A 16137-nucleotide genomic window follows, 5' to 3' on the forward strand; every position below is an offset into this window, starting at 1 on the left:
AAAAGGAATGTAAATCTCGTGTGCTCAAAGTTGAGAGAGAGTTCCGTACTAGACAAGCCATACGTATCTATTCCGCTTCCTCATTGTCCTCGATGTGTTTGTATACAGAGAACGGAATTTTAATGAAAGTCCTACGCGATTTCCTATATACGCGATATATTAGACATTTCGGCGTTTTCCATGCAAATGGTATTAAAAAAATTCTACATTCTTCCTTTCTACATGTAGAAATCATTATTCGTATCGTAATCACCACTTAAATGGCTTCACCGCGAAGATTAGTGTCCACACTAAAGCACCTGTCACCTCGGCCACTAGAAAGTGCTATATCGAACGTTAGGTGAGAATAACAAGAGAATCTTCTTTATTTATGTAAATCAAAATTCGTAACCAGAGTAATAATTTATTAGAGCATCTCGAAGTCCTAAAACTCCGGATAATATTCGCCAGAAAAAGGCGACAGACGAAAAGCTGCTGTCACCGTTCAATATTGATACTCCTAATAGGGTCAAATTGCTCAAAGACGGTCTACCGAGGAAACATCACTCTGTGCTCGGAGCTGGTGCTTTCGGTATCGTCTACAAGGTGTTTTACAAAGGTGCCTTACCATAATTTTTCTTAATAAATTTTGCTATTAAATGTATTAAAAGACTAATCGTGACAGAAGCGATAAAGACTTATAAATACTGTTTATACCGTTTCTTAGGAGATCAAGTAGCAGCCAAGGTAATTCTACGTAAACAAAACGACGATGAAGTAATAAACTCGGAGAGACACGCGGCTAATCTGCGACACGCCAACATCGTGAAAATATTGAGCATAGAACAGGGCAGTAGCTTATCGCTGATAACGATGGAACTGTGCGGTACGTCGTTGCAGGACAGGCTGCAGGAATCGGCTCTGTCGAAAGAAAAGCGTGTTTGCATTTGGAGAGACCTCGCTAGCGCGCTCCAATTCTGCCACGATTCCGGCGTGATACACGCAGACGTCAAAGCAACTAATATTCTAATGGCAGCTGATGGTCAAGCTAAGCTCACCGACTTTGGGAGTTCGATATTGGTCGATGAACCGCATGTTTCAATCAGGCCGCGAGTACGCACGCATGTATATATATATATATATATATATATATATATATATATATATATATATATATATATACACATATATATATATATATAAATAATATATACTCATTGAATCTTTACTCAAAAACTTTAGATTCACCCTGTATATACACTTAATTATGAAAAAACGTTTATAGATGATAAGAGTTTTTACTTAATTTCTTCTCATAAAAACTAATATCTCATCAGGGCACACCAGGTTACGCAGCACCAGAAGTGCTTCGAGGAGACGTACCTACGTTCGCTGCCGATATTTATTCACTAGGAATCGTAGCCTGGCAAATGCTGTCTCGAGAAATACCATTCCATGGATTACATATCCATACTATCATATATATCTCTGTAAAAGGAACGCGTCCTAAAGATGAAGCTCTCGATGACGAATTTGCTGGAAGATACAAGGCACTGTTCAGAGCAGCATGGTCACAGAATGTCACAGACAGACCCTCACTTGGTGAAATAATCAGTAGACTTGATCTCTTGCAATCAATGGTTAATATTTATTTTGTCAAAATTTAGCTTAAGCTTATAAGGAATTTTACTTGCGATAAGTAGCTTGGTTAGTGTATCTTAATCTTGTTAGGAGTAAATCTAATGCGCTTAGGATGACAACTGAAAAGTCAGTTTTACGTATCCGGCATCTCACCACCAGGCACCAACTGTAGCAGAATAAATCAATTATAAAAATATATGCCTTGCTTTCCTTCTTGATCGTGTCAGAAACTATGCTCTATTAGAAATGTCGAATCTCTCAGAATTATCAAGTATTATTGATATTGTTGATAATAACCATTGTAATATTGCTTCCGTTAAGAAGAATCTGATCTAATTTTGTAACTCTGCGACCTTCCGGCGTTGCTTCACTTTCTGTCACATCCTCCAGTAACATGTTAACGAAATCATCAAAACCTTGCAAAGTTCCCACAATCTCCTTATCATTTTTCATAATGATGTGTATCCGAGAACCGATACATTTGTCAACAAGTTCTACAAATAATATTATAGTTTATTAGCAATAGGTTGTGTGCAAATCCAGCAAAACATTATTGGCATAAATTTAGAATGATGAGTGAACTCACTTACCTAAAGGCAACAACGTAGATGGATTCGTGCTAACCGAAGTAGCCATTATTTATATTTATATAACGAAATATATAATTACGCGTTTATCAAAATATAATTCGCTCGTTCAATTCAAAAGTAAGTTACCATAAGAACACAAAAATTGCATGGATCGCGCACAACTCAGTACTCACTCTCCATTGACCATAAAAAAGAAGATAACTAGAAGGAATGTAAGGTCGTAATGAGACGAAAAATGCTGGGCTGCGTTCGTAAACGTTACCCACAGAGTAAAAATGCCTCTATAAACCCATTCAGAAAGTCACCGGGGGAAAAGCTACCTTTACCTACTAGCGTTCAGAAAGCCTTGAGAAATTACCCAGGGCATTCCTCAACGTATGTACATACCCTCACTCGCGTTCTGCGTCTTATGTAGATAGGCCTTTAATGCGACGTCACGAGTCACGACACGCTTCCGCTCCCGGCGCTCCCCCACCTTCGTGAAGAGATTGCCACAATCTGTGGATTGCCACGAACCACGAATGCCACGGCTCGCGTCTCGCGTCTCGCTCGCGTCTTTTCGTCCATTCTCGTCCTCACTTTTTCGCGGCTCGTTGGCACCGCATGGTCTTGTGTTCCGTCTCGACTCTACTACAGATTATCTGCAAATTAATTATGGCGGAGAACAAGGAGCGTACCTTTATCATGGTTAAACCGGACGGTGTGCAGCGCGGTTTGGTCGGCAAGATTATTCAACGGTTCGAAGAGAAGGGTTTCAAACTAGTGGCTTTGAAGATGCTGTGGGTAAGTGGTAGCTCGCGCGTAATTACATTATAAGTATACCCACGTCACACCTTCACGGAATTAATAATAATAATAATAATTCTTCAGTTTAGCTACAGCAGCACAAAAAACGATGAACTTAGGTTCATTCGACGCGTTTTTGCACGAAACGAAAGAATCTGGCAGAAAAAAGTGTCGCTCTGCCCCGCGACGCGAGATATTAATCGTTAAAGTTGACAGGAATCAGGTTATGATTCCTGTCATACCGACGACATGTAGCAACACTGAACGTGCCCTGCGGCCACATGCGCATGCTCAGTGGTCGCACGCGCATGTAAAACTGCGCCAATTTTAAATGAATCAATCGTGCAGAATAACCAAGCATCTCGATTCAAGCAGTTAGGTCTCACGCTGAGAGTTTCTTTAGTTTAATTATGCGTGGGAAGCATGCATGTGCTTTATAATTTCGCCGAAGGCCCCCCTCGCACCCCCCGGGTGTGTGTGTGTGTGGTGTGTGCTTCCCCCGCATAATTAAATTAAAGAAACTCCAAGCGTGAGACCTAATTGCTTGAATCGAGATGCTTGGTTATTCTGCACGATTTATCTGTTTAATGATTTTCGTTAAAGCAGGGCACACACACACGTATGTATGTCCTGCTTTATAGAAGTTGTGATTTTTGTTAAAAAAAAGCGTCATTTAATCTATTGTACATAAGTTAGATGACGCGCTTTAAACACTTGGTAAATATGTATAATAGCGGACCCAGCCCCAATGACCTTGACCTTGACATATGTTGTCAAGGTCACCCTCCTGAATGACCTTCGGAAGGTTTTAGCCGTCGCTCGTTACTCGTTAAAAAGTTATAAACAAAAAAAGTTTGGAAAATATAGCAGCTATTTTGAGTATTGAAAAGTTCACGCATACACTTTCCACGCGAACCTAGGTCCACCCCCACCCTCCCCCTGCTTTCGGGGGATATGCGGTAGCCCGTTCCTTGTTTACGTGTATACTGTTTATGCATTTAACAAATAGTTTGTTAAAGCAGAGAATAGTTGGTATATGAAAAGTACATATTTATATACCAACTATTCATTGTAAATATAAATATGTACTTTCCATATACCAACTATTCTCTGCTTTAACAAATTATTTAACAAATAATTTGTTAAAGCAGAGAATAGTTCATATATAAAAAGTACATATTTATATTTATGCATTATAAGTATGCATACGTTTCAAATTCGCGCACTTTTGCATGCGCGTGCGGACACGGAGCATGCGCATGTGGCCACAGAGTTGACAGAGCATGCGCATGTGGCCGCGGGGCATGTTCATATCGCTACCACAGTCGCTACATCTCGTCGGTATGACAGGTTTCGAAACCTGAGAGTCGTCAACTTTAACGTTAAATATCTCGCTTCGTTGGGCAGACCGCCGCATTTTTCTGCCAGATTCTTTCGTTTTATGCAAAAACGAATCGATTAAGCCTAATTTCATCGATATTTGAAGTGCAGTAGCTATTCTAAATAAATACAAAAAAAAAAAAGAAAAAAACGCAAGTACGTCATGTGGCTCTTCGAGATTTTGTCTCTTCAAGATATATTGACTATTTTGGATTCGGTATTAAAGTGACTAATTTCATTTCTCATAAAATTTATGATTATTACTGAAGCTTATAACTGATTGAGAGAATACAATATGGCCTTAAAAATGAGGAATCTTGTACAATAAAACGTGTGTCGGCATAACAAATATTTAAATGTGAAGATTTAAATATGAGATACTTATATAAGGGAATGTATAATTTTTAATTATTTTTTACTGAATTTTTAATATCCTTGTCTAAAACACATCTATATATATTTATTCAATTTATGTACCATATTTTTGTTATAGCCTAGTGAAGAGCTCTTGAAGAAGCACTACGCCGATCTGGCATCAAGACCCTTCTTCCCAGGTTTGGTCAAATATATGAGCTCTGGAGCAGTTGTACCGATGGTGAGTTTCTTACAAAAATAATTATAATTAAATATTGTTCATACAATAATAAATTTTAAGCCGCATCAATAATATCAATTAACTGAACTGTAGTAATATATATTAATAAAGTATATTTATGAAATTGCTGATTTAGGTCTGGGAAGGCTTGAATGCCGTTAAGACCGGCCGCGTGATGTTGGGCGAGACAAATCCTAAGGATTCTGCACCAGGCACAATTCGTGGTGATTTTTGCATACAAGTCGGACGCAATATTATCCACGGCTCTGATTCTGTTGAGTCAGCTAAAAAGGAGATTAGTCTGTGGTTTGGCGAGAAGGAAGTGATCGACTGGACGCACGCATCTGAAAAATGGATCTACGAATAAGAATCTGTGACGGAGGCTAGGTTTCTCAGAGGATACCATTACTCTATAAGCATTTCCTTGGAGAGTCTTCTCAAACCTATTGCCAGCACGCAAGCGGACCGAATTGTTTGAGAAAGGCTAAGATTTGAAAAAAGAAAACGTCAGAGATTTGTAAGGAGTAAATAAACAGTTGTCAAACTTGATCAAAATTTTTTAAATATAAAATTGAGATGAGATAAGAAGCCCAGCAAACGCAAAAGGATTAAAAGATATTAAAATTTTTTAATACCTTTGAATCCCTTTTTTGGCGGAATTAGATGAAATTAGATGGGATTCGAAATGAGATGGTCCAATCCCATGGAATCCAAAAAAGAAATTTTAAATTCCATCCACTCCTATGGAATCCGTAAAGGTTATGGAATTGCATGGCATTAGATGGTTTAGGAAACGTATCGCGCCTCCGTTGGGCGACCAAGCGCCGTTGTTCATCGGTAAGCTTTTGTGTATGCCTAAGGGCATTACACGCACTACTGCCGACGGGCAATTAGCTCGAAAATGAGATTTGTAAGATCTGTCAGGCACCGTAGGGGGTCCCTTTACATAGCGGTCGAGACGAAACTTTGAACTCGAGAAGATGCCCCGGCGATGCGACGCCTAGCGGCGTCGACGCGAATTGCCGGTAATGCAGATACCGCGCGGGCGTGTACCATTATTGGCGCGTACCGCCACAGAGTTCAACACGGACACTTTTTAATCCCTATCCTGGCATTCAATGGTATTCATTTTATTGTCAGAATAGACGAAATTCAATGGAATTCAATACGGAAATTTTTAATTCCTAGTTTGGCGTTCAATGGTATTCATTTCGTTAACGGAATCAATGGTATTCAATGGAATTCATCACGAAACTTTCCAATCCCTAACCTGGCATTCAGTGGTATAATATTTTTGTGTTGGAATTGGATGGGATTCAAAAAAGACAAATTCTTTCCAAAATAAGGAATTCCATGATATTGAAACTATTTCAATCCCTTTTTTGGACAGAATGGAATTCGGAAAGTCCTTAATTGAATTCCTCGCAATCCTGTTTTAATTCTTTTCAATCTTTTTCCGTTTGCTGGGAGATGAGTTATTAAAATAACTCTTATTGAAATTATCCAGATGTGGAAAACATTGTAATAAAATGTAGTGCGAAAAACAGACAACTTTTATCAGAATTAGAAGGCTGCACAATTGATTAAAAATAGGAACCTATTGTAAAAAAAGTAGTCTTAACCTAAAACTGAAAGTTATTAAAAAATTAATAGTGTTTTCTATTGGGAAAAACTCACTGGCACTGGCAGCACTGAGTACTTGAAGCGCATTTCATTGGTAGAATTAGTGAGCATGTTTCTAAAAAACTTGAAAACTGAGGCACTGATTGTGAGTATCAGTAAGTTTTTTTTTTTAATGGAGGAAGATGCCTTAAGGGGAGGTTAGGTTAGGTTACTCTTTAGAGGCCCAAAAAATGCCTCAATTTCAGGAATTTTTTTTTATATAAAATAAATACATATGGAAAAAACTTTTCGGGGCTTTAATTCGTACATAAATTAAGATTAATTTAAAATTTTTTCAAAAGAAAATAATTAAAAATGGCGGCTTCAGCTCTCAGTCCACGAAGCCACACACGGCGTGGTTCTATGTGCGCGGGGCATTTCACAGCCTTGCCAGTTGATCTGAAACCAAAAAACCAAAAAAATTCTTAAAATAGATTAAATTTGAGGGACCTTATGATTTTCCGATTTTTAAAAAACTCCCTTATAACAAAATGGTAGCCGTTTGAAAAAAAACTTCTTTTTTCCCTGTTTTTTTTTGCTTCAACGTTCGAAAAAAATTATTTGCAATTTTTTGAAAAAAAAAAAAAAACGCTTTCTGAAGGCCCCCTAAATTAAATTTCCTTTCTTTTGCGCCGTCATTCATTGAAATCGGTTCATCCGTTGAAGCTGTAGAGCGTCCCGCGCGCCGAAAAATGCTGTCGCGAATAAAGATATCGTGAAAAAAGCTATTGCGAATAAAGCTATCGTGAAAAAAAGTTGTCGTTAAAGAAAGCTGTCGCTAAAAAAACTCGTGAATAAAACTGTTGCGGATAAAGCTATCGTGAAAAAAGCTGTCGTTAAAGAAAGCTGTCGCTAAAAAAGTTGTGGCTAAAAAAAGCTATCGCTAAAAAAAGCTGTCGCGAATAAAAACTGTCGTGAATAAAAACTGTTGTGAATAAAATTATCGTGAAAAAAAGCTGTCGCTAAAAAAACTGTTAAAAAAAGCTGTCGCGAAAAAAGTTATTGCTAAAGAAAGCTGTCGCAAAACAAAAACTGTTAAAGAAAGCTATCGTGAAAAAAAAAGTTGTCTTGAATAATGCCGGGATTACGATGAACTTTACGTAACGGGACGCGACGGAACGCGACGGGACGCGACGAAACGCGACGGGACGTAACGAACTTATCGCCGTAACGTGAAGCAGCGTGCATTGAAAAATGATTTGACAGCGTAGCGTGAATAGAAGGTTTGTTGTCATTCTCGTTGGTAACTACCGTTTTTGCTTGGTATATCCAAATGAATTCTGCTATGAGACATTATCAGTTTTTCAACTTAATTTTAGCCGGATATTTGTATCTTCAACTGCGGAAGAAGAAACGAATACGAACCGTTGGTGTGAGAGAGATTTTTCGGAGAAGAACCCAGTTTGGTGATGGACATAATTTACTTGAAGAACTCCGTTTTCGGAGTTCCGGAAGAACTCCGATCCACTCTTTTTTTTTATTTACACAAGGATGAATGTCGAAAGGTAAGATTTAATGCTTGCCTAGTACAAAATATAATCATTTTTACAAATTAATGTCTGCTTTCCTACAATCTGGTACCTCTTGATCTTGCTTGGTCTACTGATAAAGAAGCGCAAAAGATAAATATTTTTCTGGCAGAGAGTTTATTTTTACAAATTATATGTTCGCTTTCTTAGATTCGAGTATCTCCTGAGCTTGGTTGGTCGCCACTGATAAAAAAGCGAGAAATGTACACTGCTCTTTCACCCACTCAGAGGCTTGCTATGACATTGAGGTAAGATCATCAATGTTCGCTTATCTTATCAATTTCTTAGGAGGCGATTCAATTTGTAAATTTGCTTTGCAGATTCTTGGCAGCAGGAGACAGTCAGTATTCTCTGAGCTTTTCATATCGATGTGGCCAGAGCACAGTCTCTCAGATCCTGGCCGAAACAACTCGAGCACTTGTAAGTGTATTGAAGAGTGTATTTGTAAACCCCCCAGCAAATGAAGCGGAGTGGCGTGAGGTGAGTGCCGGATTTTGGGAAGAATGGCAGTTTCCTCATTGTGTGGGGGCCATCGATGGGAAGCACATTCAAGTACAGGCCCCACAAGCTTCCCAAAGTGTTTATTTTAATTACAAGAAGACATTTAGCATGGTTCTATTGGCAGTTTGTGATGCACACTACAATTTCATCATGCTGGATGTAGCGGAGCAGAAGGCTCACAAAGTGATGGCGGAGTTTTTCAAACGTCTGAAATGGGTCGGCGATTGAATGATGGATCCCTTAACTTGCCGAATTCAAGTCACTTACTAGGAACTGATGTTGACATGCTCTACTTCCTTGTAGGAGATGCAGCTTTCCCTTTGAAACCTTTCCTGATGAAACCCTATGGCGAGCGCAACCCTGCTAAAAATGACCGATTGAATCCGATTAAAAATTTTGAATCCGCATGAATCTGGATTCTTGATCCGGAAATCACGGATTTATAACGATTACACCGACTGAAAACGATTGAAACGGATTGGTATTCAAGGATGTAATTTTAATCGGATTCTATCGATTTGAATTTTTATGATTTTATAACAATTACACTGATTGAAAACGATTGGAACGGATTGGTATTCAAAGATGTAATTTCAATCGGTTCTTATCGGTTTAATTCGTTATGATAAAAAAATTATTTATTTTAAAATTTTATTACTATTTTTTAACTAAATTTGTTTCTTAAGATGCAGTCTATGATTATAAATATTTTCTCGTATTTGAAAAACACTTACCTTGGTGGGATTCGAACTCGGGACCTCTGCATCGTGAGCCAACTGCCTTATGTGGTAGACTACTTCTTAATTTGATGTAAGCGTTATATGTATATAGTCTACATATATTACAACCCCAGCGCAAATATATAATTTTTCAAAAATCATCTTAAAAAAACAAATTCAGTTTAAAAAGAGTAATAAATTGAATTGGATATATAATATAATAGAATTTTTTAATGTCGGGTGAATGTCAAAAACCAGTGCTGGATCATTATGAAATTTTGTGTTCGTAAATATATTCGTAAATAATCGGGGCCTTATGTTATGTAAGGCCATCTCTAACAAATTTCTACACGGGAACAACTAAACACGCGGGAAGCGGGAAGAGGGAAGGCGATTTCACTTCAAGTTCAGTGAAGTTTGGAGTGACAACTTCACTCTAACGACTTCACTTTAAAAATTAGAGTGAAACTCTGATTTTACCTTAGAGTAAATAAATTTACTCTATTGGAGCGAATATTCACTCTTTTTGAGTGAACTGGTCAGTAACTCCATGATTAGTTATATAACGATTAAACCGATTGGAAACGATTGAAACGGATTCGTACTCAAGGATGTAATTGCACTCGTTTTCTATCGGTTTGAATCAGTCTTAGTCAATCGTTTAAATTGTTATTATGATTTCGTGAACCCTGAAATCACAAAATTATAATGATTTAAACGGATTGACTGACCGATTCAAACTGATAGAATCCGTGAATTTCGGATATATAAACAGGATTACATATTTTAAAAAATTCAAAAGTATTTAAAAAAATTTGTTTTCTTTTTAAATTTTTTAAAATATGTAAATAATTCCAACGGCACTTTTTATTTATATCAATTGATTTAACAATGTTCCAAGTACATCTGGGAATTTTTTCAAGCTGATTGCACTCGTCAATTTAAAATGGTGGACGATCAAAGTGTGTGTGTAGGGTCAGATTGACTCAATGTGTTCTTTTAAAGAAAAAGAAAAGTTTTTTACAAAAAAAATTTTATTTTTTTGTCTAATATTTTTGGCTAAAATGTTTTCTGGCAAAAAAAAAGAAAAAAGGGTCAAATTAACCCTGTGTGTTCTCGAAGGGTTAAATAAAAACATTTTACAGTTTTGCAAATATAGAACTCATGATTTTATTAAAAGAAAATCCTGTAGTAAGAACTCTATTACGTAAAAATTATGTGTTATATACAATTTTAATGATTAAAGCAGATTTAATCTGATTCACATAGCGCTACTTTCCCCAATTTAAATAAATTAAGCGCAGATACGATTAAAACCGATTGAGTAGAATTCAGATGAATCCGGAAATATCACATTAAATCCGATTCCGGTGTTGTATTAAAATTTCACAATTGATGCGGATTCAATACGATTCATGTGGTCACTTTATTCACCTGATTAAAATGGATTGGCATTAATACGATTGAAACCGATTCAGTCGGATTCAGATGAATTCGGAAATATCGCATTAAATCCGATTTCGGTGTTGTATTTCCTTTATTCATCCGATTAAAATGGATGTGCATTAATACGATTGAAACTGATAACGACGGATTCAGATCAATCCAGAAATGCCGAATTAAAAACGATTCCGATTGATTTGTTATTAGAACCGATTCACTTCCAATCGGGCATCCGATTAACTGGATTGAAAATGCATTCATTCCGATTCAATTTCACCAAATTTAATACGGAACCAATCGGATTTAATCGGTCATTTTCAGCAGGGAACATACCCCATGACAAGTCTGTGTATAACTTCAGGTTGAGCAGAGCAAGGAGAGTAATTGAAAATGCTTTTGGCATTTTAGCGGCTCGTTGGAGGATTTTCCGTCACTCCATTATTGCTACAGAAAACAATGTAGAAAGCATAATTGAATATGCTGTTTGCCTCCACAATTTCATCCGCAAGACAGGCGACAGGAAACTCAACCTACAATATTGCCCTCCTTCTTTTGTGGACCAGGAATTGCCAACTGGCGAACTGGTGAAGGGAGTGGCGTGACATTGTCGCTGGGGAGAATGGAGCCATCATTGATGGTCCACGGATGGGAGTAAGAAATGCTGCTCTTGGAATTTTACAACAAAGAGATACACTGAGAGTTTGTAAATGGGCCTGGGGCTATGCGCCATCAAGATGATATTGTGAGGATCCGGCAAGGAATTATACCCCTTCAGTAGACGATTGAAAAACTTTGCCATCACTTTGTGAGCCTTCTGCTCCTACATCCAGCATGATGAAATTGTAGTGTGCATCACAAACTGCCAATAGAACCATGCTAAATGTCTTTTTGTAATTAAAATAAACACTTTGGGAAGCTTGTGGGGCCTGTACTTGAACGTGCTTCCCATCGATGGCCCCCACACAATGAGAAAACTGCCATTCTTCCCAAAATCCGGCACTCACCTCACGCCACTCCGCTTCATTTGCTGGGGGGTTTACAAATACACTCTTTAATACACTTACAAGTGCTCGAGTTGTTTTGACCAGGATCTGAGAGACTGTGCTCTGGCCACATCGATATGAAAAGCTCAGAGAATACTGACTGTCTCCTGCTGCCAAGAATCTGCAAAGCAAATTTACAAATTGAATCGTCTCCTGAGAAATTGATAAGATAAGCGAACATTGATGATCTTACCTCAATGTCATAGCAAGCCTCTGAGTGGGTGAAAGAGCAGTGTACATTTCTCGCTTCTTTATCAGTGGACCAACCAAGCTCAGGAGATACTCGAATTTAAGAAAGCGAACATATAATTTGTAAAAATAAACTCTCTGCCAGAAAAATATTTATCTTTTGCGCTTCTTTATCAGTAGACCAAGCAAGATCAAGAGGTACCAGAATGTAGGAAAGCAGACATTAATTTGTAAAAATGATTTTATTTTGTACTAGGCAATCATTAAATCTTACCTTTCGACATTCATCCTTGTGTAAATAAAAAAAAAGAGTGGATCACGGAAACGGAGTTCTTCAAGTAAATTATGTCCATCACCAAACTAGGTTCTTCTTCGAAAAATCTCTCTCACACCAACGGTTCGTACTCGTTTCTTCTTCCGCAGTTGAAGATACAAATATCCGGCCAAAATTAAGTTAAAAAACTGATAATGCCTCATAGCAGAATTCATTTGGAATTACCAAGCAAGAACGGTAGTTACCAACAAGAATGACAACAAACCTTCTATTCACGCTGCGCTGTCAAATCATTTTTCAATGCACGCTGCTTCACGTTACGGCGATAAGTTCGTTACGTCCCGTCGCGTTTCGTTGCGTCCCGTCGCGTTTCGTCGCGTCTCGTTACGTAAAGTTCATCGTAATCCCGGCATAAAAGCTAACGTGAAAAGAAACCTGTCTTGAATAAAAGCTGTCGCGGATAAAAGCTGTCGTGAATAAAAGTTGTAATAAGTCTGTTGTCAAAAAAAGCTGTTATGAATAAAAGCTAATGTGAAAAATAGCTATTATGAAAAAAATAACTCTCTCCATCGAAACTTGCGAAATAAATTTTTCACAGAATAAAAACGCTAGAAATGTAATGTAGGGATACGGAAATGTCATTTAACTGAAATTGCAAAATATATAAAAATGGAAAAATATCTTACTCGTATTATTTTTTTTTAATTACTATTTTAAATTACCTTTTCTTGAAGAAATGTCGTGTTATGCGACCTGGGAAGCACGAACAAAGTGGACATAGTTTCCATTCAGGATCGGCAGTAGTCACAGTTATAAAAATTATATAGAGTCGCACGATTCTGAAAGAATTATAGCGAGTATAAAATGTGTCAACTACGCGGTTTGAGATGGAATGCTATTTTTCTCTTCGACGTTTTAATATTACATAGTATAAAATAGGAGTTTATGACTTAAACAATAAACGAACATGTATGTGAAAAATTAAATTGTATTTTAATCTTGAACAAAAAACATAACAAGTACATAAAAGTGATTCACTCTTTTTGAGTAAATGCCGAAATGCCTTAGCAAAAATTCGCAACTTTCATGTTTGAAATATGTATGAAAACTGTATTAAAACTATAAATGTTGGAGAGGAAAACAGTGTACGGAATTGATGTAAGAACTGAAGAACTCGTTTCAAATGTACTCAAATAATTTAATTCCGATATGCTACAAGATACGCTCTCGAATTTCAGCCGTCTTGTCACGTTGGAGGCTGACGACTGTCTGAGGTACATATCGTTTAACCGATACAGTTCAACTTTGATACGTCATAGAAGTAAATATACTTGTCAACCCCGGCGGGCTTATACACAAATAAATTTAATGATATTCTCGCCAACATCTCTCTCCCGCCCACCAATTAATCGCAGATTAATTTTTGGTATTGTTGACCGCAGGTAATTTATATAATTTCGTGATCGGTCGCTTAAATTACAGTATTTTGTGTTTTTAGTGTTACAACGCGCACCATATTATCTATGCCTGGATGCAGCTCAATGACCTTACCCATTCTCCATTGAAATGGGGGCGCATTTTCGTTACAAATCAGAACTATACCGTTGACATTTAAGGTAGTCGTCTCGTCAGGGCATGTATTAGATAAAGTTTTCGATTTTGGATTTTATATCAAATTATATGATCAGCTTTGCAGTCGATTTTTTCTGTGGCTCCTTACCGACTATTTACTCTAGAAAATTGATCTCGAAAATCACAAATTTTTGCATTACTTCATACAGACGGCCAGAAAAAGAAGGCTCTATCACGGTTTCAATCACATATTTTCGCATTTTTCGATTAGATGAAGTGAGAAAAAACATTGGTTTTTGTATATTAGATTTCGAAGAATTCGATGCAACCATAAAATATATAGTTTACCGGAGATTTCGCTGCTAATTTTTTAGTTTATTTTAGTGAAAATGCGGTAATCGAGCAGACATTTTTTGGTCGAGGTGAGGTTGGGAAGACAACGCCGCTAGCTAATCACTGTACTTGCAGGTTATGGGGCTCGTCTTTCTTAGCCGAATTGGATAGTGATTGACACCCCGTCATGCGTTTCGAAACCCTTTCTCAGTAATTGTCAAAATTCAATCGAAAAGTATTTTTCTCACTTGTAACCTTTCTCGACGACTCGCATGATCAGCTGATCAAAACGGAGTCAAATGAAAAAAATCACATAATTTTGGAAAAAGTAACATACTTTGTCACGTATGAAATTTTACACCATAATTCATAAAATTATTTTTTTCCTTAGCAAAAATTGCCTGAAATATATTTCTGAACGTAAAAACCTACAAAACAGTCACATGACTAGCACGTATATAGCGAGACGCCTACCTTAAGTTTTTCCTTTGAACTGCCCATTTACATTTTCCTTGAAGTGATGTGAGATATTCAGCACTCCCCATTGTTTCCAAAATGGTGTGTCAAACGTTGAAGTAGCTGCCATCGGGTTAGTTTATTAATAGAACTCTCGGTAAAATTGACATCCGGTAAATTTGTAAGCTTTCCTATTAAAAAATATGCAGGCGTTAACGGTTGTAATTCATTTGGACCCGATGGCAACTGATATAACGCCAGTCTCGAATAACGTGAGTATCGTTTCACCAATTATTCGCTTTAGATGATACTTACAAGACTTTATACCTGCTTCCCAAAGGCCGCCCATTATGGGGAGCATGAGGTGGAATAAAACTCCATTGAATGTTATTTGGCGTGCAGTACGTACTCGTCGATAGATTCACTAAATGTGGTTTGTATCGTTTTATACAATTCCGCGAGTTCTCGCTTTGCGCCTACAAAGTTAGTCGTGTTATCGCTATACGCTAGTTAAGCATCTGTTTGAGGCGGACGCGCGCCGCGCCATCTCGCGTAATAAATCTCAACTTCTTTCGGGAGAGATGTACAAGTGACGCGTAATAAATAGTTTTGACAAAACGCATTTATTTGCATATCTTAGCATAACATTTGCATTTAATAATGTCCGTAATTATTAAATGTGGATTTCAAAGCGTGAAGTTAAATTTGTTTAGAAAGAAAAGTGTTTTAAAAGGGAAAAAATTGTTTTACAGCAATCATGTTGGTCATATTAGCGAAGAAATTTTGCAGTTTAAAAGAATATTGCGAGGGACAGTTTTGAGCGAAACTCCTAGTGGATTTAGCACCAAAAATAATACTAATTTTTATAAACCTGTAATCGAGGTATAACACATATAGTAATATATATATACCCAGATAGCACACATCTGCAAACATGTCCGAAACCGGGACATTAGACGTGTTTATGACGATTTTAAGACGTCTTATGTCTCAATTTTGAAACCAATTATTGGTTTTAATATAGGAAATATTGATATTTCAGTTAAATAATGATAGAGAAATCTTAAATTGCTCGTGTACGTGTAAAGCTGGAAATAAGGGATATTGCAAGCATGCAGCAGCGGTCTGTATTTTTGTGAACGAAGAGAATTTTAGATCAAAAACTGACGAACCTATGCTGTGGAATCGACCACCTGAAGAACAATAAGCAGTAGTAAAATTTGCTATTTTAAATAATCACAATTTTGTCATTGATACACTTAATGGATTTATCCTGATACAAAAATTAGTCTAAAGTAGGTCTGAACAAACTTCTAAAATTGAGACATTTAAAACTTATTTCAAAACAGTTATTAGACTATAAATTATTTTGCCCAGAATACTCATGATTTTTTTAATTGATTTAATTTTATATGTTATAAGTTTTTTTTCTCTCTTTTTCTCTT

At 37.1% G+C, this 16137-nt stretch overlaps 4 protein-coding genes across 4 annotated transcripts; 2 read left to right on the top strand and 2 right to left on the bottom strand.

Annotated features, from left to right (window-relative positions):
• Positions 1–47: 47 nt before the first annotated feature.
• On the top strand, positions 48–1646 carry Mos (proto-oncogene serine/threonine-protein kinase mos). Its single transcript, XM_077424438.1, has 4 exons — positions 48–340; positions 411–598; positions 707–1092; positions 1317–1646. The coding sequence occupies exons 1-4, from the start codon at positions 261–263 to the stop codon at positions 1644–1646; spliced, it is 984 nt and encodes a 327-aa protein (XP_077280564.1). The 5' UTR covers positions 48–260.
• Positions 1604–2522, bottom strand: LOC143907589 (U6 snRNA-associated Sm-like protein LSm5). The gene is made up of 3 exons (XM_077424445.1): positions 2211–2522; positions 1918–2114; positions 1604–1786 (listed from the first exon to the last, which is right to left on the bottom strand). The coding sequence occupies exons 1-3, from the start codon at positions 2254–2256 to the stop codon at positions 1754–1756; spliced, it is 276 nt and encodes a 91-aa protein (XP_077280571.1). The 5' UTR covers positions 2257–2522; the 3' UTR covers positions 1604–1753.
• A 168-nt stretch (positions 2523–2690) lies between these two features.
• Positions 2691–5526, top strand: Awd (nucleoside diphosphate kinase). Its single transcript, XM_077424443.1, has 3 exons — positions 2691–2993; positions 4870–4971; positions 5108–5526. The coding sequence occupies exons 1-3, from the start codon at positions 2814–2816 to the stop codon at positions 5336–5338; spliced, it is 513 nt and encodes a 170-aa protein (XP_077280569.1). The 5' UTR covers positions 2691–2813; the 3' UTR covers positions 5339–5526.
• A 1341-nt stretch (positions 5527–6867) lies between these two features.
• Positions 6868–15809, bottom strand: LOC143907588 (uncharacterized). The gene is made up of 4 exons (XM_077424444.1): positions 15008–15809; positions 14711–14883; positions 13054–13170; positions 6868–7032 (listed from the first exon to the last, which is right to left on the bottom strand). The coding sequence occupies exons 2-4, from the start codon at positions 14779–14781 to the stop codon at positions 6918–6920; spliced, it is 303 nt and encodes a 100-aa protein (XP_077280570.1). The 5' UTR covers positions 14782–14883; positions 15008–15809; the 3' UTR covers positions 6868–6917.
• Positions 15810–16137: the final 328 nt, after the last annotated feature.

The sequence above is a fragment of the Temnothorax americanus genome, unplaced genomic scaffold, assembly GCF_048541705.1.
Source record: "Temnothorax americanus isolate GAGA-0224 unplaced genomic scaffold, ASM4854170v1 Scaffold84, whole genome shotgun sequence".
Taxonomy (NCBI): domain Eukaryota; kingdom Metazoa; phylum Arthropoda; class Insecta; order Hymenoptera; family Formicidae; genus Temnothorax; species Temnothorax americanus.

What these genes read in the sequence shown, in the direction of transcription:
- Mos (XM_077424438.1), top strand. Translation starts at nt 261, where the DNA reads ATGGCTTCACCGCGAAGATTAGTGTCCACACTAAAGCACCTGTCACCT. An exon ending in CTACAAGGTGTTTTACAAAG is followed by an intron (nt 599 to 706) that starts GTGCCTTACCAT and finishes ACCGTTTCTTAG; the next exon opens with GAGATCAAGTAGCAGCCAAG. An exon ending in ATGTTTCAATCAGGCCGCGA is followed by an intron (nt 1,093 to 1,316) that starts GTACGCACGCAT and finishes ATATCTCATCAG; the next exon opens with GGCACACCAGGTTACGCAGC.
- LOC143907588 (XM_077424444.1), bottom strand. Translation starts at nt 14,781, where the DNA reads ATGGGGAGTGCTGAATATCTCACATCACTTCAAGGAAAATGTAAATGG. An exon ending in GTTCAAAGGAAAAACTTAAG is followed by an intron (nt 13,171 to 14,710) that starts GTAGGCGTCTCG and finishes TAATTCTTTCAG; the next exon opens with AATCGTGCGACTCTATATAA. An exon ending in CGACATTTCTTCAAGAAAAG is followed by an intron (nt 7,033 to 13,053) that starts GTAATTTAAAAT and finishes TTTTGGTTTCAG; the next exon opens with ATCAACTGGCAAGGCTGTGA.
- Awd (XM_077424443.1), top strand. Translation starts at nt 2,814, where the DNA reads ATGGTCTTGTGTTCCGTCTCGACTCTACTACAGATTATCTGCAAATTA. An exon ending in TGGCTTTGAAGATGCTGTGG is followed by an intron (nt 2,994 to 4,869) that starts GTAAGTGGTAGC and finishes TTTTTGTTATAG; the next exon opens with CCTAGTGAAGAGCTCTTGAA. An exon ending in CTGGAGCAGTTGTACCGATG is followed by an intron (nt 4,972 to 5,107) that starts GTGAGTTTCTTA and finishes TTGCTGATTTAG; the next exon opens with GTCTGGGAAGGCTTGAATGC.
- LOC143907589 (XM_077424445.1), bottom strand. Translation starts at nt 2,256, where the DNA reads ATGGCTACTTCGGTTAGCACGAATCCATCTACGTTGTTGCCTTTAG. An exon ending in ATCTACGTTGTTGCCTTTAG is followed by an intron (nt 2,115 to 2,210) that starts GTAAGTGAGTTC and finishes TATTATTTGTAG; the next exon opens with AACTTGTTGACAAATGTATC. An exon ending in ACGGAAGCAATATTACAATG is followed by an intron (nt 1,787 to 1,917) that starts GTTATTATCAAC and finishes ATTCTGCTACAG; the next exon opens with TTGGTGCCTGGTGGTGAGAT.